This window comes from Quercus lobata, chromosome 11, assembly GCF_001633185.2.
Source record: "Quercus lobata isolate SW786 chromosome 11, ValleyOak3.0 Primary Assembly, whole genome shotgun sequence".
NCBI lineage: Eukaryota > Viridiplantae > Streptophyta > Magnoliopsida > Fagales > Fagaceae > Quercus > Quercus lobata.
Genome location: NC_044914.1, coordinates 19,236,948 through 19,261,384, shown reverse-complemented (window position 1 = coordinate 19,261,384; position 24,437 = coordinate 19,236,948). Strand labels below are relative to the sequence as shown.

General features: G+C 35.0%; 1 protein-coding gene across 1 annotated transcript; it reads right to left on the bottom strand.

Moving 5' to 3' along the window:
• Window positions 1-4,398: 4,398 nt before the first annotated feature.
• LOC115967627 (mitogen-activated protein kinase kinase kinase 1-like) lies at window positions 4,399-19,223 on the bottom strand. The gene is made up of 8 exons (XM_031086768.1): window positions 18,073-19,223; window positions 16,038-16,122; window positions 15,829-15,891; window positions 11,152-11,309; window positions 10,781-10,853; window positions 10,604-10,663; window positions 9,139-9,249; window positions 4,399-5,688 (listed from the first exon to the last, which is right to left on the bottom strand). The coding sequence occupies exons 1-8, from the start codon at window positions 19,002-19,004 to the stop codon at window positions 5,482-5,484; spliced, it is 1,689 nt and encodes a 562-aa protein (XP_030942628.1). The 5' UTR covers window positions 19,005-19,223; the 3' UTR covers window positions 4,399-5,481.
• Between the last annotated feature and the right edge of the window lie 5,214 nt (window positions 19,224-24,437).

Below are 24,437 nucleotides of genomic sequence, written 5' to 3'. Positions count from 1 at the left end.
AAGCATCTTTTAGCATATACAAGACTTAATGGGAATGCTCTTAGTGATCTGAATTGTGCTATTTGCATGGTAAATAGGATTGTGTTAATTTAAGTCAAAACCCTATAAAACAAATACTTCCATATGCTGGTGAAGAAAAGAAGAATAAATAACATAGACAATGTTTATTTTACACCAGTTGTAGCACACAATCATCATGATTTTAGTGCAAAAAGTGTGCGTATGGTTGTGTGCAAAAAGCGGTTTGTACTAGTATTTACCCAAATAACAGAATATCAGGACACAAGCTAGCATATGGGCAATGCATTGGAGTGTCTGGGGACAAGATTGAACAAGTGAAAGTGAATCACTTCAGTGGAATCTATGGAGTACCAAATACCTTTTTTGTTAATGAGATCTTGAGTCAACTTTAAGCAATCAATATGCACTTACTTGACATCAACAAGCAAAACATCTTAAATGCTAAGTTCATAGCAGAAGAAGTGCACCATGCCCTCTTTCAAAAGACAACCTTTTAAAGGTCCAATTGGCTTTCCAGTGTTATTTTATCTAAGTTCTAAAGCATCATGGGAAAATTCTTAAGCAATGCTACACTTTCAAATCCTCGCATTGATTTTCCATTGAATGAAATCAACTCTACTTTCATTATTTTTATAATTAAAAAGCACCTCGAGGGGCCTACTAATTTTGAGTAGTTCTAAGATCACAACTTTTTTTGCTACAATTTTAACGTGGCAAACTGTGAACAGTTGCCTATCATTTTCACATAAAGCCATCATTTTTTCTCTACCATTTACATTCTGCCACATTATAGTTACAGCAAATTTGTGGTAAAAAAAAAGTTTGTAGTCCTAGGTTTTCTCATATGGAATTTAGACTTTAGACCCCATTAGTTTTTGTTATGTAACCTATTAAGTTGCTATAAAAGTCCTGGTGAAGTTTATCAAAAAAAAAAAAGTCCTGGTGAATCGACTTAAGCCTAGTCTCAAGTTGATAATCACATCACTTCAAAGTGCTATATGGCAGTGAGGTTTTTTTCTTTTATCAAGGAAAAAAAAAAGGGGGGGGGGGGGGGGGGGTGTGGAGTGGATAGGTAATGTGTGCCTTGAAATTGGACATGAGCAGATCTATTATAGGCTTTGCTGGGATTTTATTATTGTTGTGCTGACTACAATAGGTTTTAGTCCACACTGGATTCATTTGATCTCCCAATGCATCAGAGCTGTTTCGCACAATGTACTTACAAGCGGGGCTCCTGTTAAAGCTAACGTGCATTCTACTGCTCTTCTCAAAGCCCTCAAGAACTAATTAAGAGAATTAAATTTGCTCAGGGTACCCTATCTGTCTGTCTCTTAGTCATCTCAAGTTTGTAGATGACAAATTGTTATTTTCTCATACAACACCTCAAGTATTCTAGAAGTTAAAAGAGAATTTGGATTGGTATTTGTTCACTTTCTAGCAATTTATCAATGTAGATAAGTTTGAGCTATCTGTAGTCCTAATGCATCTCTAGAGCTAAGAAGTAGGCTTTCCGGTATGCTAGGAGTTAAAACTGGTGGAAAACCCTGAAACTTATCTTGGGTTGGGGATGGATTTGATGCAAAAGAAATCAAATCTTTTCTCTAGAGTCTTCACTTGAGTGGGGAAAAAAGAAGAAGAAGAAGAAGAAAGTTACAAGGATGGAAAGCAAAACCATTAACCCAGTGGTTAGACTTACACTAATTAAATCAGTTTCATAGGCTAGCTATATCTGTCCCCTATCCTGTTTCCTTATTCCAAAGAACATTTGTAACAAAATTAACTCCCTGGCATATAGGTTCTGATGGGATTAGGATGTTAATCTTAAGAAACTCCATTTGACTAGTTGGGACAACCTATGTAATCCAAAGAAACATGGGGATTTGAAGCTCTAAGACAAAATATCTTAGAAATGTGTCACCCCAATTGGCTTCAGTGAGGAGTAATGCTTTCTGAGTTTGGAAGAGTACTAAGGCAGGAAGGAAATCTATTCTTATCCAGGCTAGTGGTGTTTGGGAAGTGGTAACTCAATTCCTATAGACCATCCCTGCTGGTTTCAGCCCATTGAGAATATATGGAGTTAAATTCATGATTTTGCATGTGTTCTAAGTGACTTAACTGATGGGAAATAATTACAATGTGGGTGGAATAAGACTCTGATAGGAAACTTTACAGTCCTAGAGATGCTAATGAAATTTTGTCTTTACCCATCTCTTTCTTTGGAGCTCAGTTAAATTAGTTTGGCCTTCCTCCAAGACACGGGAGTATAATGTGAAAAAAGCATTCTGGATGCTATTTCGTAGTTAAGATTCTGATCCTATTCTAAGTGATTCTTATAATTTGAACAATTGATGCTGGATGAAGCTGTGAAAATTAAAGTATGAATGAAGATGATTATCTTGTTATGAAAGACCTTAAAAAGGATGATCTGCCTGTGAAAACTAAGTTAACCAAGCTAAACATACATGATGATGCTAGATGTATCTTATGCCTAGACGAGGAAGAAACATTGCATCACCTATTCTTGACATGTCCTCTTTCAACAGTGATTTGGTTTGGTTCAAGCTAAGCTTTAAGAACAAATTTATTGCACACTCGATCTGTCAAGGACTTGATTAAGAATTAGCTTTTTTTTGGATCCTGAAACGCAATCCTCTTACGTCACACGATATGGTCAGTTGTACATTTAGAAATAAGGACATTTATGAAGGCTCCAATGTTACACTTGGAAGTTGTCCTGAACCATTATAACCGATTGGTGGTTTCATGGAGTAAGAATGGTGAGGATCAGCAGCCTCAATGTAATGCTCTTGACAGAATGGGAATATATTAGACTAGTCTTTTCTTTTTCTTTTTTTCTTTATAAACTACATCAATTCATTTCATTAAACCAACAAAATACCAGCAGCAAAACAATCAGCCCTACAAGCATGAGAGGTTGCAGCCAGCTTATTACAAGAGAAGGAATTCCTAAGTCTAACAGCCAGCTTGCGGAAGCGCAGCATTGCAAATTCTACTAATACAACAGAAATTACAACTAGAAATGCATTTACTAATCTCTAAGCTATTAGACTTGTGAGATAGTGGAGTAGCATATCATTTTGAAGATACGGATAAGTGGAACACAAGAAAGTCACTTAAACATTGGAGCAATCTTTATTGCTGAAAATATGAAGGAGAGTTGATTGTGATAATTTGATCATGTGCAAAAGAGAGCGGCCTAATGCACCATAGAGGAAGAGTGAATTGATTCAAGTTGAAAGGAAAAATAAAGGTAGAAGACTTCAATTAACATTGGTAGTAGTATTCCTAAAAAAAAAAAAAAAAAACCCATTGGTAGTAGTTAAAAAAATGGACATGTTAATGGAGCCTGACTAGTTTGTTAAAGATCCATAATTGACCTCAAACTTTTGGAACTAAGGTTTTGTATTCCAGACTTCCAACTGTTTAAATAAAAAGCTTATAACTGTAGACACTGATTTTGGAAAACTCCAATTGGACTAAATCTCCTTAAGCAAAGAAACAAGGAACACTTCTTAAGCAGAGAAACAAGGAACACTACGGCGCATTTTGTTTGGTGTCCAAGCCCAACCTTCTTCTTAAGCAAATTCACAAGGTACACTTCCTACCTTTGGGATGATTGTAAATTGTTTGTAAAACCTATGAGATAATTTGAGATTTTTTCTGAAGGATAAAACTGCTTTCCAATAAAGTTGTAACATCAATTAAACGTTATTTGAAGATTGAAACCAGCACTTATTTATTGAGAAATATGAAGTAAAAGTTATCCTGATGTAAGTTTTAACTCATCGGTAACATAACTCATCGTAAGTAGAACAAATTAAATAAATAAATAAATAATAAATCCTGTTTATTACAGCATTCATTACTTTTGCTACAACAGTATAATTTTACCTTCGGGATTCACTACTTTTGCTACAACAGTATAATGGGTAGCTTTGACATGCTGCTTTTACAGTTTGTATTGCCCATCTAACAAGACTAAGAATGTGTTCACATGCTGAACAAACATATTGGAGTTAATACACAGACACGAGCGAAATAGCAACAATACTTGAATGCTTTCCCTAACATTTATTGCAACAGGTGGAAACAGCATCAATAATTTGTAAAATCAATGCCAATTGATAAATAATTCCTCCTCCTGCAAATCATCTATCATAACAATTTTATGGTTGTTGCACAGAAAGGTAAGTGTAGCAAATCTCATGCTGGAATTTTAGTCTTGTATACTCAAGACTCCTAAAAATCCCAAACCAATTTGTTGGCTAGCTCAATATTCTGAAGAACAAGAGTTTTTACCTGATGTATATTTGTATAACTTAGCCATAGCCCATAACTTGCCACAAACGCACAACAAAAAACCAGAATATATACATTTCATTGGGAAAAAATTCTCTTTTCCAAACAATTACATACATCAGACTAAATTTACAACTAATCATACAGACAAAATCCCCTAATCCCCTCAGTGTTTCACAAACAAACCAAAAAAAAAAAAAAAAACACAACAAAATAAACAAAAAAGGTAAAAAGGGTTAACATACAAATAACATGATAATATTTTAGAGACATTGGTGATTGTATGATGCTAGCATATTACACACCAAACAATCATACACTCAAAATTATCAAATACCTGACTAAATTGATGTTCACCAAGTTGCTCCTTGATATGAAGATTTTGTCCAGAGGCAAATACAGTAACAACCACATGCCTGGCGTGAATAGAACCAGCAGCTATGTGCCTCACAAATATTCAGTAATTAGTAGGCTACTATCAACATGCCTTGCCACATTTAGTTTGGTGCAAAACTAGGACAAAACATCAAAACTCCAGGGAATGATCCTACCGAAGACCATAAGGCAACTGAATAATCACATCATTATCGAAGCTTTCTTGAAAAGCAAATTACTGGCAGTAGCATGAGAACCAACCGGTTCATGAATGAACTGGTTATGACGTGTTAATGCTGGAGGATGCAGATAAAGCAATTCACAAGAATTCTAAGTCCAAAATCAATATTAAAAGGGTTAATCTCCTCCCTGACCTTAGTGTCTCCAGTTCATGGGTCACCATAATACTCAGCCACATGGCAGCATCAGGTAGCTCTTCCAATCTTTCACAACACTGCAAATGAGGTGAGTTGGTAAACTACCTTGATCTATTTGAAAATACGCTTCAGGTCACAATTCACCACACCTTAAAAACCAATCCCTTTAGTTTGAGTGATTGGAGATATAAGAAGCTAAAGAGTGTAGCACCAAGCCTCAGTGAATATTCTACAAACATCTTCAACAACTTTTTCTGAAATTTCCATAATCACAAAATCCATGTGACATGTATTTCTTTATGTACATAAGAACTGCAGTGAGTGGCGGGATCAGTGGTACTTGCTTACCAAAACATACATACAAACATCAAAGATCGTTCATAAGCTTTTATAACTGTATGCTGTTGTGAGGAGAAGCAGGTCCAAAGGAATTTTGAGGTCTAGTCACAAATGGATGATCCAATAGCTGAGTTGCTGTAGGCCGATCATTTGGGTTAACTTGTAGGCATTTGAGGATGAAATCTCGGGCATCTCTTGACAAGGAATCAGGAACTAGAGGAGGTTTACCCTTGCCAATCATAAACAATGCTTGCATCTGTCATGTAACAAAAATTTTATTACCAACACTTTCAAGATCCATTTTTAGATACAATTGAAATATGCAGTTGTTTTTAGTAAAATTAACATAACTTTAAATTCAACCAGGATTTTAAGGACTACAAATGGAATTAACCCTCTGGTTGGGGGTGTCTTAACGAGGATGGAAAATTGGAGAAGAAAAAGAGGAGAGATGTGTTGAATATGATAGAAAGAAGGGCTTCACAGTTAAGGATTATTACAATCTCTTAGTGGGCTCTAATGACTATTGCTTTCCTTGGAAAAGCATTTGGAAACAGAAGATTCCTTCTCAAGTAGCTTTCTTTGTTTGGACTGCTGCTTTAGGGAAATGCATAACAATTGACAATTTACAAAAAAGGAAGGTTTGGATATTGGATTGGTGCTACATGTGCAAGTGTAATGGTGAATCGGTTGATCATCTTTTTCTTCATTGTCCGGTTGCAATGGATATGTGGGCTATGGTGTTTGGTTTGTTTGGAGTGAGCTGGGTTATGCCGCAATCTGTAGCGGGGCTTCTAGCATGTTGGCAAGGCAGATTTGGCCGTCATCGAAATGGGTACATATGGTTGATGGTTCCTCATTGCTTTTTATGGTGCCTTTGGAGGAAGAGAAATAGTTGATGCTTTGAACATAAGGAGAGATCCATATTAGACATGAAGCTATTTTTCTTTAGAACTTTAATGGATTGGTTGGCTGCTTTGTGGAACCAATCATTTTTATCTTTTCTTGATTTCTTAGATGCTTGTAATTTTTGTTCTTGATTGTTTGACCCCTTGTACACTTCCTGTGTACTAGGGTGTTCCCCTTTTTTGATATCAATAAACTTTTACTTATTAAAAAAAAAAGAGGAGAGATTACCATTTTCTTCTGTTTGGTAAGGAAGAAAGAGGGCAAAAGAAAAATTAGATTTGGGGGAGTTTTTCTCTCCGGGCCCACAAATCTTTTTTCTCCAAAAGGGAGAGAAAACTTGAGGAAGGCAAAATGTCAAAATCGCCCTCATTACCATTAAAATAATTTAAAAAACTAGCTTCTCATATAATAGGGTAGAATATTAATTCACACCAAAATATCATTTCTATCCTTCTCTTTTACCTCTACCAAACAAAGAAAATGATATATTCATTTTCTATCCTTCCACTCTTTCATTCCTTCAACCAAAACACAAATGAACGATTCTATCGTGAGTGAGTATTTTTATGATTCCAAGAGAGAGCCCTTGTTTTTTTTTTTTTTTTTTTGCAACTCCATTAAAAAAAAAAAAAAAAAATCCCCCTTTTCAATTATCTATACATTTATAAGTTTCTTTGTCATGGGAACTATTCCAGTCTAAATATTGGTGCACAACCTCAAATGCTAAAAAAATCAGAAGTCTCTAATGCTAGGTATTCTATTGCCCACTATAAAAAGACTAAGGATCTAAACAAGATGTTGCATTTTGGCATAGGAGTATCACCATATGTGATAACTATAGTACTTAGGCTCCATTTTGTTTCGACATAAAACATTTATTGACCATAATTCTTTCAGTTAGAAGAAAATTACTTTGTTTTCTATTGTTTGATTCAGACCCTAATATAATTTTCTAATATTAAGTTGCACAGAAATCTCTACGTTAAACGCAATTAAAACCCACAAAAAGTCAATGGACAGTAGTAGCTGTGGTGGAGTTTGGATGGGAGAGGGTATCTCATGAGACTGTCTCATAAGATGATTTTCCTTGAGTGGGACAAAGATGGTTGTGGTAGCATGAGTGGAGGTTATGAATGAGAGGAACATGGTGGTGCCAGAGGTAGAGTCATAGTTTTTTGTTAATAACAAATTACCATGAGAGATTAATTTGTTATTACTTCAGAAATTTTGTACATTCAAAATTCATTTTATTGGGTCAAAATGTAAAGCCAAATTGAAGTAAAAGTTGTATGGTTTTGTAGGTCTAGTTATAAGTATTTTGGGGTTAAAATAGATTTTAATTTGGGTTTTATTTTCCAAGTTATGATTAGTTTTGTAATCAGGGCAAACCAAAATTTCTGCAATTCCTATAAGTTGAGGATAGTTTGGTAATTGAGTTTAATTATAGAATTATCTAGGAAAAGTATTATAGATTTATTTCCTTTGAGTCTAATTAATATCATAGATTTATTTCCTTCGAGTCTAATTATTTATTCCTTGTTAGTTTTTAGTTTACTAGTCAAATTAGGATTCCAAATGGTACTAGTACAAGGAAGAATCCTTATAAATTTGTGCTCATGTGCTCAAAGAATTGGAGTTTATGAATAAAAAATTTGAGTGTTCTAAGTACTGAGGTATGTTGGTCTTAACGTGTTCTTTCTCCCTTTCTCTTCTCTTTCAGATCTTCTTACTATTCACATCACTGTTCAGTGTTCACACGGTTTAAATTTCTGGGCACACACAATGTTCATGCTGCCACTTGGAACTAGATTTTATCTTAGTTTCTTCTCCTCTTTTACAACACTGTATCAAATATTTTCCTTTCCCTTTTTTAATATATAAATCTTTTTCCTTCCTTACCAAAACCCGAGTCATTCTTGAACCCTCAACTCTAAATCCATAAATTCTCCTAACTCTGAGCCTACCATAAGCAAATGTAAATAGATTCCCCAATCCATCCTATGTCAAAGGTGGTCGTGGTCATGGTTGTGGTTGTGGTGCAATGGTAAAGTAGGCACAGGCAAGCCTAGAAAATAGTTTACACTTCTGTCATTTTGGATAAATTTTCCATCAACTATAAACACATTTTCCATTTACTAGCAATTTTCGGTCACACCAAATGTTGGAAAACACAGAAAACATTTTCCAAAAATTATATTACACCAAAATAAGCATAGCCTTAAAGTCACATACAATCCCAAAGCATGGCTAAAATTTTCACTAAAATGTTAACTTCATTAATCAATGGGAAAAGGTGTATGGCACAGTATTCTTCTTCCGCTACCAAATTTTGAAATGATGTTTCATTAATATTGCATGAAATAACAATGCCACACAAATAACTGCCACTTTATCACAAAAATCAATAGTTTTGGGACGATGTTTTATGCAACATGCTGCTTTTGGGTAATAATCCATTCAAATAAGCCCATGTGTCAATGATTACCAGAAGATAAATAGGATTAACATCTTGACAGTCCTGTTATGTTCTCTACCTTTTTTTTTAATGAAAGAAAAAGAAAAACAAGTGCAGAATTTTTTGAACTTCTTGGTAAACAGGAGGTTCATGATGAGATTTTAACTTGACTCCTATTGGTCAAGGTTAGCAGGTTTGGACCCAATTTGACCACTTACTGGCTTCCGTAAATAGATAGATAAGGAAGTCAACGAAAGAGAGGCCTAATTTATGAGCAGACGAAACAAGGAAAACATGGGAAGAATAAAACAGTGTTCAACATGTATAAAAGGTTATACATACGCCTTCCAAGTGAGAGTATGGATGTTGACGCGTTAACATCTCCAGCACAGTACATCCAAGGCTCCATATATCAGCTGCAAGCCCGTAGAAACGGTTCTTTAAATTAACAACCTACAATTTAAAGGCTAATTAGTTAATGCAGAGAATCAAATATAAACAAGAGTGCTTGGAGCATGCTAGGCCAAAGCATATAATTGTAACCCACCTAATAAAAGATTTAGGACTCATTAACAGGTATAGATACAATAGCACTCCACATGGCTAGATGAGAGAGAGAGTTACCAAAAGTGGGAGACGCACTTGCAAATAAATAAAAAGAAAATTAAAAAAGGCTATCTGCATGGCTAGATGGGTAAGAAAGAGAGACCAAACTTGAGAGATGGATAAAGAAATAATAAAAACCAAATAAGAAGTTAAAAAGAACTTCAGTATTTGATGTATGCCAAGTGACTGAGTTGTATGACACTGACACCAACCAATTGAGTAAGGAGAAAAGACCAAACTTGAGAGATGGATAAAGAAGGCATAATTAATGGGAAAAAACAAAATGTTAGTTAAAATTAATTTGGGTATTTTATGTATGCTAACAAGTCACTGCATTAGAACAGGCCACACCATCTCAAATGAACAGTTTATATGATAGTAAAGATACAAACAAGCATACTGTGTGTTCATTTTAAACAAGCATAAATGTGAAAGTATTGCAATGGAAGCATGAAAACATTGATGGCATCAGCAGCGAAATGCTAAAACCTGACACAGTCAAGTGTGTACCAACCTCAAATCATCAATTTAAAACAAATTCAACAATGAAATACACATTTGATCCTCAAACTTTTATTCATGTTTCTATTTTGTCCTTGTCATTCCAATTGCAACAATGTTGCCCTCAAACTTTCAGTGTTGTCCCTCCATACAAATCCACTTGATTTTAAGCTAATGAGCATGACACAATCACCCCCACATGCTGCTGACCTAAAAGGATGGTCTAAGGAAATATTCTTGCAATTGGAAAGACAACAATGAAATACAAACACTAATGGAAGTTGGAGGACCAAAAGTGTACTTTACCCCAACAGTAATAATGGTTTTAACTTATCTATTCCACCCAAGAAATGAATTACCCAATAGCGAAGCCCAATTAGTTGAATTCCATTTAAAGTCCTCTTTGAAGCAACTCTAGTACCTTTAAAAGACTATTGCAAGCATTCTAAATAAAAATTTAATAAATTCTAGTATTTAAGGTTTTTTTTTTTTAATATTTAATGCTCAGATTTATGTCAATAAACAGCTTAATCACTTCCCAAAAAAATCCTTAAATCTATTACCATTGATCAAACTGGATCAACACAACAGGTATTGAGTGAGTCATCCTCACAAGAGCAGTTTGGTTTACAGATAAGAAGGCCTCTATTGCATAAATATGCATAACAGAAATTTAGATTTCAATAGAAAGGAGGCAAACCTCAGGTGCCATCCAGAATGGAGTCCCTTTGCAAGACTTAATATCATTCAATTTGGTTACCTGAGAAAAAAGAAACAAGCATAGCATTGCATTAAGCGTTTTAGAATTAGTAGTTCTATGAAATGAAAGAGAGAGAAAGAGAGAGAACAAAAAAGTAATTCTGCTGAACAGAGCTACCTTTGCTAACCCAAAATCTGCAAGTTTTACAGATCCACTTGCATCCACCAATATATTAGAACATTTGATGTCCCTTGAAAATTGGAATAGAAAAAAGACAAGTTTTAGCACAAAGCAAATCCGTGTACTATTCTTTTTTTGCTAAGCAATCCGTGTACTATTCAAACTGAGGAAAACAAGTTTTCATGTGATTCTTCCATGTTCTAATTCAAACATCAACATTAATGATGACAATATGGTTGCTTTTTCCAAAAACTCGAAATCTCTATAAACAATGCTGGACAAAGAGGAGCATTTGTGTAATGTACGTATGTATACATATACACATATATACTTATACATAAATTAAGTAGTAAGATCTTTTGTATCACCTGTGGATCACTTTCTTATCATGAAGATACTTCAATCCATTCAAAATCTGTCTTGTGTAAGCAGAGACTTGAGAATCCCTCAAGCGATACTTTTGATAAAGACTGGCAAGTGACCCTTTTGTTACGAGCTCAAGGAAGATATAAATTCTACTTTCATCCTGGAATTATCATTTTATAAGCAAGAAATTAAAAGCTTAATACACTTAAATAAAATTTTCTATTTGTATTACAGCGAGAAACGAAAGAAGTAAAGAAACAAAGACAACCCATATAAAATATATTTACTCTCTTATTTTTTATCAGTACATTTACTCATTATCCAAAGGAATTTTAATAATGAACATTGATCAATAAAGCAATAACAAGATAAAGTTGTGTAAACAGTCAATGAAAAGTGGCGATTTGCTTTTATTTTACATGAATAGTAATAAATCGAGGAAAAAATGCAGCCCCAAAACCCCATAGAAAAAACCTGAATAACGCAGACAATATGAGCCAAATCTTATATATCGAAATATTAAATAGAAAAAACCAAAATTAAAAAACAAATCAAAACAAAGAAGAAGAAGTCCCAAAGATCCCCTCACTTGAACTTGTAGTCCAAAATTAGTAATAATAAATTTTTCATTGCGTAGTGAATTCACATAAGCAAAATAATTATATAGAATAATTAAGAGTTTTGTGACAGGAGGTTTATAATGAAGAAGCAAAGATTGGAGACCAAATTGTAAGGTTCTACTAAACCATATATAAAGAATCAAAAGTGGAGACCTAATGTGGAAGAGATGCAATTGACCCTCTTAAGGAATCAGATAAAGGCCAATCTTAAGAGAGATTTTGAGAGGAAGTGTTAGGTGCTCTAAAGGAGGAGGAAGATAAATCACTTGTCCAAATGGCCTCAAAATGACTTTCTTTCAACATTGCTGGAAGGTCGTAGAGGGTGACACCAACGCTTTCTTCAAGGGGTTTCATGATAGTTGCAGGTTTAAATGGTATCCTAACACATCCTTTATTGCATTAATCCCTAAGAATGATAATGCTAAAAGTGTTAAGACTTTCAGCCTCTAAGTGATGCAGGACAACTAAACAATATGAATGGAAAATTAAACTATAGGAAAAAGAAGGGATAAAACCTAGAAGTTAGCACCTTGGGTTGCTTGGAGTTAGCACCAAGAATAAAACCAAAGAAAAACTTTATTCTCAATCTCCAAGCTGTCAGACAAAATTGAAAATTGTGCTTAAATAGAAAATAACAAAATGCATAAAGAAACCCTAATAACCTATTTATTAAATGAATGGGCTTGGTAGGTCTTCAAGCCCAATTATTAGCAGGCTCCATCAATAAGGCCACAAGTTGGGCCATCTTCTTTTTTGCTTCTCTGCCCATAATTATGTATAATTGGAGGCCTATATGGCTATATCTTGAGTCCACACCATTAAACTTGGTAAAAAGCATTTAAAGGCTTTTGGCAAAGTGTTTGCCAACTGGTCAAAAATGGTATTTGGATAATATAACATCTGAATCTCAAAATGCCTTTATTGGTGAGAGAGAGAGATCTAGGATTTTTTTTATTAGTAACAGTATTTTATTGAGGAAAAAGGAAACACCTATGAACACTAATGGTGCTTAGGGAGCAGTACAATCAATCTTTCAAATAACAGTGCTCACGCATATCTAGTATGTTAGATTTAAAAGCTACACTCCAAACCAACAAAGTATGAAAAAAGAGAGATTTGATCTCAGGCATAGACAATTCACATCCCTCAAAACATCTTGCTTTCTGTTCCCCTCCAAAGACACCACAAGATGCAATGTGGCACTGCCCTCTAAAAAGCTATATTACGGAGTTTTCCAAAGGTACCTTGCCATGCTATAAGCATATCAAGAACCCTTTATGGCATAACCCAACAAAGACCAAACAAACTCCACACCATTGTCCATTGCTCATAGACTATGGGACAGTGAAGAAGGAGATGGTCCACTGACTTCCCAATCTACAATGATAATTCTTTTTTCCTGTAAATTGTCGAAGGACAAAATCTTCCCTAAGGCAGCAGTCCATGAGAAGAAAGCTATCTAGGAGGGACCTTCAATCACCTCACCAACTTCCAAGGAAAAGACATGCCGATAGTTGAGGAAAGGGAAAGGTAGCACCCATGCACTTCAAAACCCTGGCTCTTGACTGGCTTCCAACAAAGGATATCAAGTTCTCACCTTTCATTGGCAACTAGTACTAAAGCTTTTGATCAAGTTTGTTGGGATTTCCTTATATATATGCAGTAGCGTTGTGGATTTTCAGAGAAACGGATAAAGTGGATTATGTTCAGTATATCCATGGTGAGGTTTTCCATCTTGATCAATGGTAGCCCTAGAGATTTCTTTGGGAATTCTAGGGGACTGCGCCAAGGAGACCCTCTTTCCCCATTGCTTTTTTCTATTATTATGAAGGCATTGAGTCGTCTGTTAGATGGAGTTACCCCTGCCGGGCAAATGTCTGGCTTTTCCATTGGCACCACGACTAACACACCTCTAACAGTGTATCATTTGCTTTTTGCAGATGACACTTTAATGTTTTGTGATGTTGTTCCTAGCTAAATAGTCAAATTGAGTCATATCCTATCTTATTTTGAAGCAGTGTCTAGGTTGAAGATTAATTTAAGTAAGTCAGAGTTGGTACCAGCTGGGGATGTGCCTAACATGGGGGAATTAGTGGCTTTGTTGGGATGTAGTCAGTCCAAGAGAGCAATCTTGGATTTAGTACTAGTTGCCAATGAGTTCTTTGATATAAATGCTCAAAGCTGCCAGCAAGGTGTGATTTGTAAATTGGATTTTTTTTTTTTTTTTTTTTTTTTTTTTTGATGATAAGTAACAAAACTTTTATTGATCAAAAAAGGAAGCACCTGTGGACACCAAGGGTGTACTCGGGGAGCAGTGCAAATGATATTTCAAATTACAATGTTAAGTATATCTAGAAAATTAGAACAGAGAAAAAGATTAAAAGCAACACTCCAATGCAGCAAGGTATGGAAAAAGAGAGATTTAATCTCAAGAACAGACCGTTCACATCCCTCAAAGCATCTCACATCCATTCCTGCCAAAGAGAACACATAATGCAATGCAGCACATCCCTTCAAAAAGATATATTTCGGCATCTACCAAAGGTACCTTGCCAAGATGCTAACAAATCAAGAACCCTATGTGGCGCAACCCAATGAAGACCAAACAAACTCCACACATTGTCCATAACTCAGACACTATGGGACAATGAAGAAGAAGATGATCCACAGACTCTCCACTTCATTTACAAATATAACACCATTCTACAACAATAATACCTCTCTGATATATAAATTATCAAAGGACAAATCTTCCCTAAGGCAGCAATCCATGAAAAGAAAGCTACTCTAGGAGGAACCTTTGATCACCACACCAACTTTCAAGGAAATGACATGCCAATAGACAAGGAAAGGGAAAGGTAGTACCCACACACCTCAAAACCCCGACTCTTGTATAGCCTCCAACAAAGTTTATCAAGGCCCTCACCTTTCACAAAGGTGGAATAGATTAAATCCATTAAAGCAGAAAAAGACTCCAACTCCTGATAAGTAAATTGGGTGTCAAGAAGGCATGTGATCAAGTCAACAAAGAGTGTTTCCTCAACTTATTGAATTGAATGGGGTCTGGTGATAGGTGGGGAGGTTGGATTCAATTTTGAATTACTACCGTACATTTTTCTGTATTAACTAATGGTAGAACTTAAGGATTTTCAAACACTCCAAAGGATTTAGACACAGCAAAGTGGAAGATATAAAAATAATTTTGGGCAACAGTGAAATTATTCCAGTGGGAGAAGTGGAATATATAAATGTTTTGACCAATATATTGTGTTGCAAAGATAGAACTATTCATGGGTGGTGTGTGGAAGAGCATAAGAGCAGGATGGGGATGGAACAGATTCGTATCAGTTATGTGGTTGGGGGCAGTGCAAGGGTAAAATTATGGCATGACATTCAGTGTAGCAATTATGCATTGAAGGAGCTATATCCATATTTGTACTCAACTTCAGGGGACAGAGATGCTTCTGTTTACTCTTCTTTGGTGAAACTGGTTGGAGAAGGGCCTTCACAATAGAATATCATGTTTGTACATAATTTTAAAGGACTGGGAATTGGAATCAATCAACTCTTTTTTCGACACTATTTACTCCAACATCCGAGGTGGAGACCAAAGGTAATTATTAGTTTGATGTCAAATCCTGCTATCAAGTCCTTTGAGGTTCTAACGATATGAGTTTTCCTTGTAAGAGTTGCATTTTTTTGGGGGGACAGCAGCTTTAGGAAAAAATCTAACACTGGATAATTTGACCAAATGTGCTATCATTTTGGAAGTTTGTTGTTGCCCATGCAGGTATAATAGTGAGACAGTGGACCATTTTCTAGTTCATAGCACAGTTGCTCGTGGATTATGGGCTTTTATTTCTACTATGCTTGGAGTGCAATGGGTGATGCCAAAGAGGGTGATTGGTGACCTATTTTGTTGGCAAAGTTTTTGTGGTAAGCATAGAAGAAATGCTGTAGTGAAGAAGTGTATTATAACTACACAATTAAAATTCTAATTCAACAATTGTACTTTCTAGGAACAAACAAGAAAACTCAAATCTTAAGTAAGATCCATACCTTTTCTGTGCCAAGATACTGAACTATATTCTCATGTTCAAATTGCTTTAAAAGTGAAATCTCCTACACAAAATAATTAGGGTATCAGGAAAAGGAATCTCATTATCCAAATAGCTTTGGCAAATTAAAGTATGGAATTGAGTTAAGTTTTGACTGTTTGATGTGGAAATCAAAATGAGGAATAATAAACAAGTGTGACTCTTTTTCACCTGCTCAAGGTAGGAAATGTTCTGCTTGCCCTGGCTTCCTTGATCCAGCAACGAAACCTCCTTTACAGCAAAAAAGTAGCCATCCCTGCAGAAAAAAAAACAAAGACATTAAAGACAAACAGACACACAGAGAGAGAGCAGGAGAAAAAATTAAGGCAGAAACACCTTTTTGGTCCCGATATCCTGGCCCTATTCTCAATTTGGTCCTCAAGTTTTCATAGCTTTCATTTTTTGGTCCTTATATTTTTAAACTTCTTATCATTTTGGACCATGCCATCATCCCACTAATGGAAAACCCTACATGGCTAATGGACTACACTGCTAGTTTAAAAATAATGTTTTCTGTAAGTGAGATGATGGAAGGGACCAAACTGATGCAGCCACCCTCTATCCTTAGGACTGACAACTAGCCAGCCAACCTTTCTGGCCTCTTAGGACTGCCAGCAGCCCCTTATTTTGACTTCTCATATCTGCCATGTACCCCTCCTCTACCATTAGGACTGACAACCAGCCAGCCAAACTTTCTGACCTCTTAGGACTGCCAGCAGCCCCTTATTTTGACTTCTCATATCTGCTATGTATGCTCATTAACTACAGCTTTGACTTATGTAACTATTAGCTACTTTATTTCCTAATAGTTAAAGATTATAAATAGGCTAGCTATGTAAGAGTAAAATCAGTTTTTGATGTGAATATAATTCAGTTTCAGACCTGGACAGAAACTTGTTTCTCCAGTTTCTCTGTAATTCCAGCTTTAATTCTTAATTTTAATGCAATTCTAGTTCAAGTTCTCAATCAATTGATCTTGATTCCCACCACAAACTGACAGCAAGTTTAAAAATATATGGGTCAAAATGAAAGGTATGAAAACTTGAGGACCAAAATGGTTTTTTTGCCAAAAAATAAAAATGAAGAATAATGGTTGATTAGAAATACTCCAGCTGGACCTATTTTCAACCCTCCATACCCCATCTTTTTAAAAATTTCTGATGTTGTCCATGCAACCTCAAAAAGTTGTAAGCAGTTTATTCTTTTCTGTTAGTAACAAGTTGTATCTAATAAAAAATAACATTAGAAACAGAGGAGAAGAAAATTCATTTGCAAAACAATCAATGAAAAACAAGAAAAAATGGCGAGCACCAACAATTTTGGATTATCTATTCAAGGAGATTTCTTAGATAACAGGTCCTAATTTTCTTTTCAGGAAGTTGGCGAAATAATCTCAAGTAACTAATCATAATAAGAGACATAGTAAGTTACATACACCCCTAGTGGGTGCTTGAACCCACAACCTCAACCTCGCTCTTACAAGGGAAGGAGGTGCTATTTCTAGAGCTCATTGACCATATGGGACGTAGCTACTTGGAAGCACCTAATATCCCATATCTTACAACAACAAAACTCCAGCACTGATTACTTTTCTTTTTTTTGATAGGCAAAAAATAAAAATATAATAAATAAATAAACTCTGTAACAAGTTTTTTCTAAATTTCAGTTAAAACTATTTCTTGGATAGCATTATCTCAATCATTTTCTTACTTTGATTCCACTTAGCAGATTCAAAGTTGGTCCCATGTTAGGGTCTTTCAAATAAAGACATAAGTCATCACAACTCCAATTATCCTCAGTTCAATGTCACTGTACCCTATGATTACCATGATGAATCTTATACTAGTGACTTTATTATACCCACTAGCCTCCACACTTTTTAGCATTCAAATTTGGTCCCCTCCAATATTTTCCGTATCTACAAGACAGTACTTGAGACTGATAGTATGCTTAAAATTTGAAGCTATAACAGTACTTTAAACAACACTATTTAAAATTGCTTAAATAAACATATACATACTCTCATGTTCAGAGTGTTCATTTCATTCAATAAAAGTATTATTACCCATCCAAAAAAAAAAAAAAACCTTAAACGTTGATCAACATATGTTAGGTAAAATATATAAACAACTTTCATTACCTCAAATTAATTTTATGCAGTGAATTTTTTCATCAAAATATAAAAATTGATATAAAGATAGCTTACTCAGTGTAGCCCTCATAGACGGTTCCGAAAGAGCCACTTCCAAGAAGCTCACCCTTTTGCCACGAACTAATACTCCGTCTCAATTTCCCTCTCGGCGAAAAACTATACACCGGAATCACATTCGTTGCGCGAACAATCCCGATATCATTCTCGATCTCGTTCTCGTTCTCGTTCTCATTTTCAGTCTCATTCTCATTACGATTCGATGTTGATTCCAAAGGAACTTCGTTCTGCTTCTTATCCTCTTCTTCCGAAGAAGCCGAAGAAGGAGAAGAAGAGCTTGTCGTTTCAGCGTATCCTCCCAAACGCGTAGGGTTAGGAGCTACGACTTCGTCTTCAAGTGGAGCAAAGGACTTCAAAAGCTCCCAAGTTGAGCTGTGATCATACGCCACCGACCGCCCCGCCACAGGCGGCGGAGCGAGGACCGGCGGCCGAGCACCTTTGATTCCTTGACTAGGTCCCGCAGTGACAGAACCCACCCTAACCCTAACTTCATCGAGCTTTTCCGGTTGAGCCGGTTTGAGCCGCGAAGGAGCAGGAGCAGAAGTAGAAGAAGCGAGATTGTTGCGGAGGCGAGTGGCGAGGTCGGAGTTGGAGCGGTGGGCTTCCCAATCGGCGGTGGGGATAGAGAAGTCGTCGATCCCGGAAAGGCCCAAGGAGCGACAAATGAGGTCGAATTCGCCGTCTGTGCCTTTGATTCTGAAGCTCTTTTGGTTGTGAAGAGACGGAGGAAGGTCGAGCGAGCGACTTCGAGGGCCGCCTATAGACAACAAGTCGTCGTTGTCGTCGTCGTCGGCGGAGGCGACGACGTGGAACGAGGAAGAAGGATGTAAAGAAGAAGAGGTGGTGGACGAAGCGTTGTATTCGACGTTCTTTAAGGCGTTCCGGCGATCGAGCTTCGGCCTCGAGTTTCGCTTTTGCTTTGCGTCCATTTCAATCGGTTTGCCTCTATTTGCTAACTTGCTTGCAAGTTGCGAGTTGCTACTTGCTACGACGAAGGAGATAGAGAGAGGAGAGAAAGGGAGAGAGATTTTAAAAGCGTCGGCATGACTTGACTAAGATTGGTCTTTGTTTGCGAGCGCTGAAGGATCTACTATTACGTGGACGAATTCATACGAATTGTGGTGAGCTCTATCTCTCTCTCTCTCTCTCTCTCTCTCTCTCTCTCTCCAGCTCTTTGACAACCTTTTTGCTTTTGGTCTTTTGGACTAAAGTTGATTGATACTTGGCACGAGTATTAAAACACATACGTGGCACGAGTACAAAGAAATGTCTTCATCACACTAGAAGGAAGAATCTTTTTTTAGACATCTGGCAAGAAAAAAAAAAACACTACTCGTCTGAGAAGACATATGGCCCTGCAGCCAAGCCCCCTAACCTCTCTGAATCAAAGGTTGTGTAATGGTTGAGTGGAGGATTCAAAGTTAAATGTTGCGAAGGAAGAAGAAGAAGAAGAAGAACAGGAGATGTTAATGTTATCGACATTGAGAGAGAGAGGAGGTTCATTGGTGAGAGAAAAAAAAAGTAATAAATTAAAAGAAACAAAAGAAAAATAGAATCATAAATGCCAGAGGTGGCTTTTTTTTTTTAAGTGATATTAAGGATGGTAAACAATTTATTGCATAAGTTTAATAAACTAATGTTCCCCAATAACCAAAAAAAAAAAAAAAAATTGAAGACTCATTTATTGTCTTGTTTAAATGGTAGCAATTATATTTATTATCGCATCTTTTGAAGTAAAATTTGTAGTAATTTTAACATTTTTTTAATTGAGTGTGTGTTAAGATATTGCTTATTTTGCTGAAACTGAAAAATTATTACTAAAAGTACTGTAGATAAAGGTAAAAGTTAGTTGAAATAATACAGTGGGGTCATGAACAGGGGCAAAAAATGCAGTGAGACCCATAAATAATAGCAAAACTAAGCTAAATAGTGAAATAATTTCCATTTTTCATCAACACCCAAACACACACTCACAAGCAATCCTTTTGGCATATCAACAAATCAAGGCTGACCTAGGGGATCTTTGATTTGTGAGTTTAAACAACAGTTTTCAATATTTAAACACCAAAAATTGTTGTTCCAAAAAAAAAACATGTTTGGTAGAATGGTTTTTTTAAGTGTGTTAGAAAAAAAGTTGCTTAAATATTGGTGTTTAAAATATAATTTGAGAGGGCTCCTCATAATTGTTTTTAGCTTTTAAATAATGTACTCCAATGGCATGTTCGTAAATAATTGCAAATCCGTTGAGCCCATATAGATGTAACAACACCACATATCCCTCTCTCTCTGAGGAGGCTGTATATGTTGTTTCCGTGTGGGGTCCACCCCCATGTAAGGGGGAGGATACATACAACAGAAACAGTATGTATTTTCTCCTCTCTCCCACATCAGTCTCTCTTTACTTAGTGTATTCAAATAAAAATTTATAAAATGATACAACTTTGTCATTTTTTTTTTAATAAAAAACATGCATACCAAACACACAACTCACAACGAAACATGTTGTTTGAAATATGGTACCAAACAATTTTTTACATTATGAGTACTTTAAAAATGTATTTTTACAACACTTTCTAGACCACAGTTTTCACATCATTTTGAACAACAATACTTGAAATCGACTACCAAATAGCCCCTAATGCCTAGGCTTAAGGTCCCCACTAAAAAATTTATCTACTCCTTCGTAAAAGAGGCCTCACCTCTATTCTAAAAAGGCCAAAAATTCATTTACCATGAAAATTAAAAAATTAGATGGAACATGTGCCAAAATTGGAGCAAATTAAAATTCAATTTAAAATATAATTGAATTTGAACTAATTGATTTTTGCACCAAATAACTCACTTGGCACAAAATTTGACTCCAATTTAAAATCTAATTGGAGTTTCTCTTAGTTTTGACTTTAAATATATATACACACACATATTATTACCACATTAATTTATAAATATTTTGTAGTAGCTTTAGCATTTTATGTTTTTCATATCTAATAAGGGCTGCAAAATACTAGACTAAGTGTGCGTTTAGGACAAACTGAAAATTTCAGCCTATTTGCAATTTCAATTTATTTTTGCTATTATTCATGGGTCTCACTATACTTTTTGGTACTATTCATGGGTTTCACTATACTATTCGGTTAACTTTTACTTTTATCTATAGTACTTTCAGTAAAAAATTTTCAATTTCAGCTAAATAAACTGTTCCTAAATGAACACTAAGAGAAACCTAACCTAATTGAAACCCTAAATTGTTTGGCAAAAAAAGATTTGTTGAAAATGTGCTAGATCATCATCTTCCTTAATAAGTTCAGATTTAAATTTTCGTAAGTCAATATCCTACACGGTAAATTGTCAACATTTGTTGCACACCAAACAATCTCTTTCAATCTCTTAACACTAAAATATAAAATAAAAAACTAAATTATAATTTTACTTAATCATGCATTAACTTGTATCTAAGATAAAGCGCACATATTTTTTTAAATAATAATAATAATAATAAATTTTCATTTATGTTTGTTAAATGAAAATTTATTATGGATATGAAATTAACCTTTGTTAGTTAATAGTAATTCATCAAATTGAATTTGATTGGTTAGTGTTAAAAAATTTATTTAATTAATATTTAAATATAAAATGTTCCATTTAAATTTATTGCTTTAGGCCTTAAATTAGATTGATCGGACCTCTTGCAACAAATTATATTAGTGTGATGAGGAAAGGATAAAATTGAACCGAATCAATTATATAAAAATACTTGAGGACTAATTTTTATTTTCTTTTTGAGAAGAATTATTTGTTAAGTTAGCAAAAGCATAGTTAATAGTTATAACTATATAAAACTTTAATAGAATATAATTATTTGTGTATTTATTCGAGTTGGAAAACGGGGAAAGGACGAGAAGGGAAGAGGCAAAGACCGACGCAATGCCACCTGGCAGGTTCATGGGAGACAGAATAGATAACGTGTGGGATTGTTGGATTAGACAATCAAGTCCAGACAGGTTCAAATAATGTACCCACGAATAATCCAATTGTGACAGTCTGACAAATATAATTCCATTCAGTCCAAAAAAACAAACAAAAAAAAAATAAAGGAAAAAAACTTATGGTTTATCAATTTATTGTCAGGGGCTGGCCGTTGGGTATAGTAATCTGAAGAGAAAGTAACATAACAAAATATCATAATATTTTTGTTCTCATTTGTTTATTTATTTATTTATTTGTTTAATATTAATATTAAAATTTTTGTTTAATATTAATTTATTTTATTCCGACTTGCCAGCAATTGACACACTTTTATGGCTGTGAAAACGTTACAAAATTTGTTGCATACGTAATAGTAATTTTTAGGTATTCTCAAACTATGGAGAGTAGTGTTTATTTTTCTCTCATTTATAGTAAAATATATTCATTAAATTTATTGTGTAATCTATTATAAATGAGACGAGAAAATATCATTTCTCTATAGTCTAAAAATACCTAAGAATTTTCATACATAGCATCAAAGCTCGTTTTATCTTCCGTTTTCGCTTCTCTTGTTTTCCTACTTTTAATCCCTGGGAAGAGAACAAGGAGATCCCTGAAAAGGGAAGGCAAGGAAGTTGAAATTTAATGAACTTAAGACTATGCGCGTCGCGTGCTGATCTAGCAATCTTGGACAATTGTTTTGATGAACTGTCACTAAACTAAAAAAGAAAGAAGAGAGAACTGGGAATTGGCACCTACATAAATATTAGGGCATGTTTGGTAATGTTGTTCTAGTAATGTTGTTTATTTTTTAAAAATACATGTGGATGAAAAATATATAAAAATATGTTTAATGCTATTTAAAAACTGAAAATTTATTATTTAAAATGCCATACCAAATTGCCCTAAAGCTGTTGTGCTACGGGGAGGCGAGGTGATTATGTGGGAAGAGCCAAAATAAAAATAAAAAAAATCCACGAAGTTACTATTTGAATGCCATTGCAATTTGCAAACCCATTATCAACAGCTTGAAACTCAAAGACTCCTCATGCCTCCAGTTGTGCTGTGCTCATATCACTTTGAAATTCAAGACACTGCTACTGCTCTATTTTAGGTGCTGACGTGCTGTGAGTTTATAAATATGTTGCAAAATGTTGTATAATAGATATGGGTTGACTACTGTTGACTATTCCAGTAACATGCGTATATACCGAGACACGTGGACGGATACTGTGGAAGACATAGTCACACTTCTATGACTAGCCGCTCAAATGATTTAGCAAGAGGCACAACTTTTTTTTTTTTGGTTGATGGAGAGGCACTTTGATCCTTCAAGAACATAATCTTTCAAAATGAAAACCGTCCTAAGTGTTCAAATAAGTTTTTTTTTTTTTTTTTTTTTTTTTTACAAGATAGAAATTCTATTATAGTATAACCTAAGTGTATATGTATGTGAAACTTCTTTCTAGAGATTTGAATACTAGCCATTTCCTCCCATACCTCACATGCATTTTTACTTATAAAGTGATTATTACACCAAAAGTGTGCGGTTGTCAAACAAGTTAAGTTGCTCAACATGCTGATTTGTGAGTAATTAGTGAAAAGTGGCGGGTTCATATAATTAGCAGTAAGCAAAAAATGTCCACTACTTACAATCACACAAGTTAATGTAATGTGAAATTAATTGAACAAATGGTTGTGCCTTAATAAATATTTGTAACTTGTAAGTGTCTTCTTTGGTCCTTGGCAATTATATACAATTCCAAAGCTATTCAACCAATTATCAGTAGACATCAAATGAAATGAAGGTAAGTTGCTTGTCACTAGGATTCTCAACAAAAAAGAAAAAAAAGTTTACTTGCCACTAGCTACAAACTTGTAAGTTTACCAAAGAAAAATCTAAGCCAAAGTACAAATAGAAATTGACATAAACTTAGCAGTTAGCACATTCATGAGGAACTTTATTGCTCCAAGTTATAGAGTGATTATAAAAATTCGTTGAATTGCTTAAGCTGATAACCATGGGTCAAGCCTTATTAACCAAGTCTTAATTAAGGAGTATGAAATCTCATTTTCTTTCCCAAGTCAATGCACAAACCAAGTACATGAGCATAATGTTGCCAACCATCATCATTTTTCATCCAAATACCCTAAGATCATAAAAAAGAGCTCTGAGTCACTTGTACTGGTGTAGGTTCTTGTCTTGGATGGTACCTAGGCCCAATGATGACGAAGGATCTTCGGCCTCCAAAGATGGATGATTGATTGTTGGTTGGATTGGGTCTAGTTCTCCGTGGTTTATTGGGGTCTTTATATGAACCGGTTTGTGCGCAAGTTACATAGAGCTCCACAAAACAAAAATGTGATTTTCACTTAAATAATAAAATATCATTGTA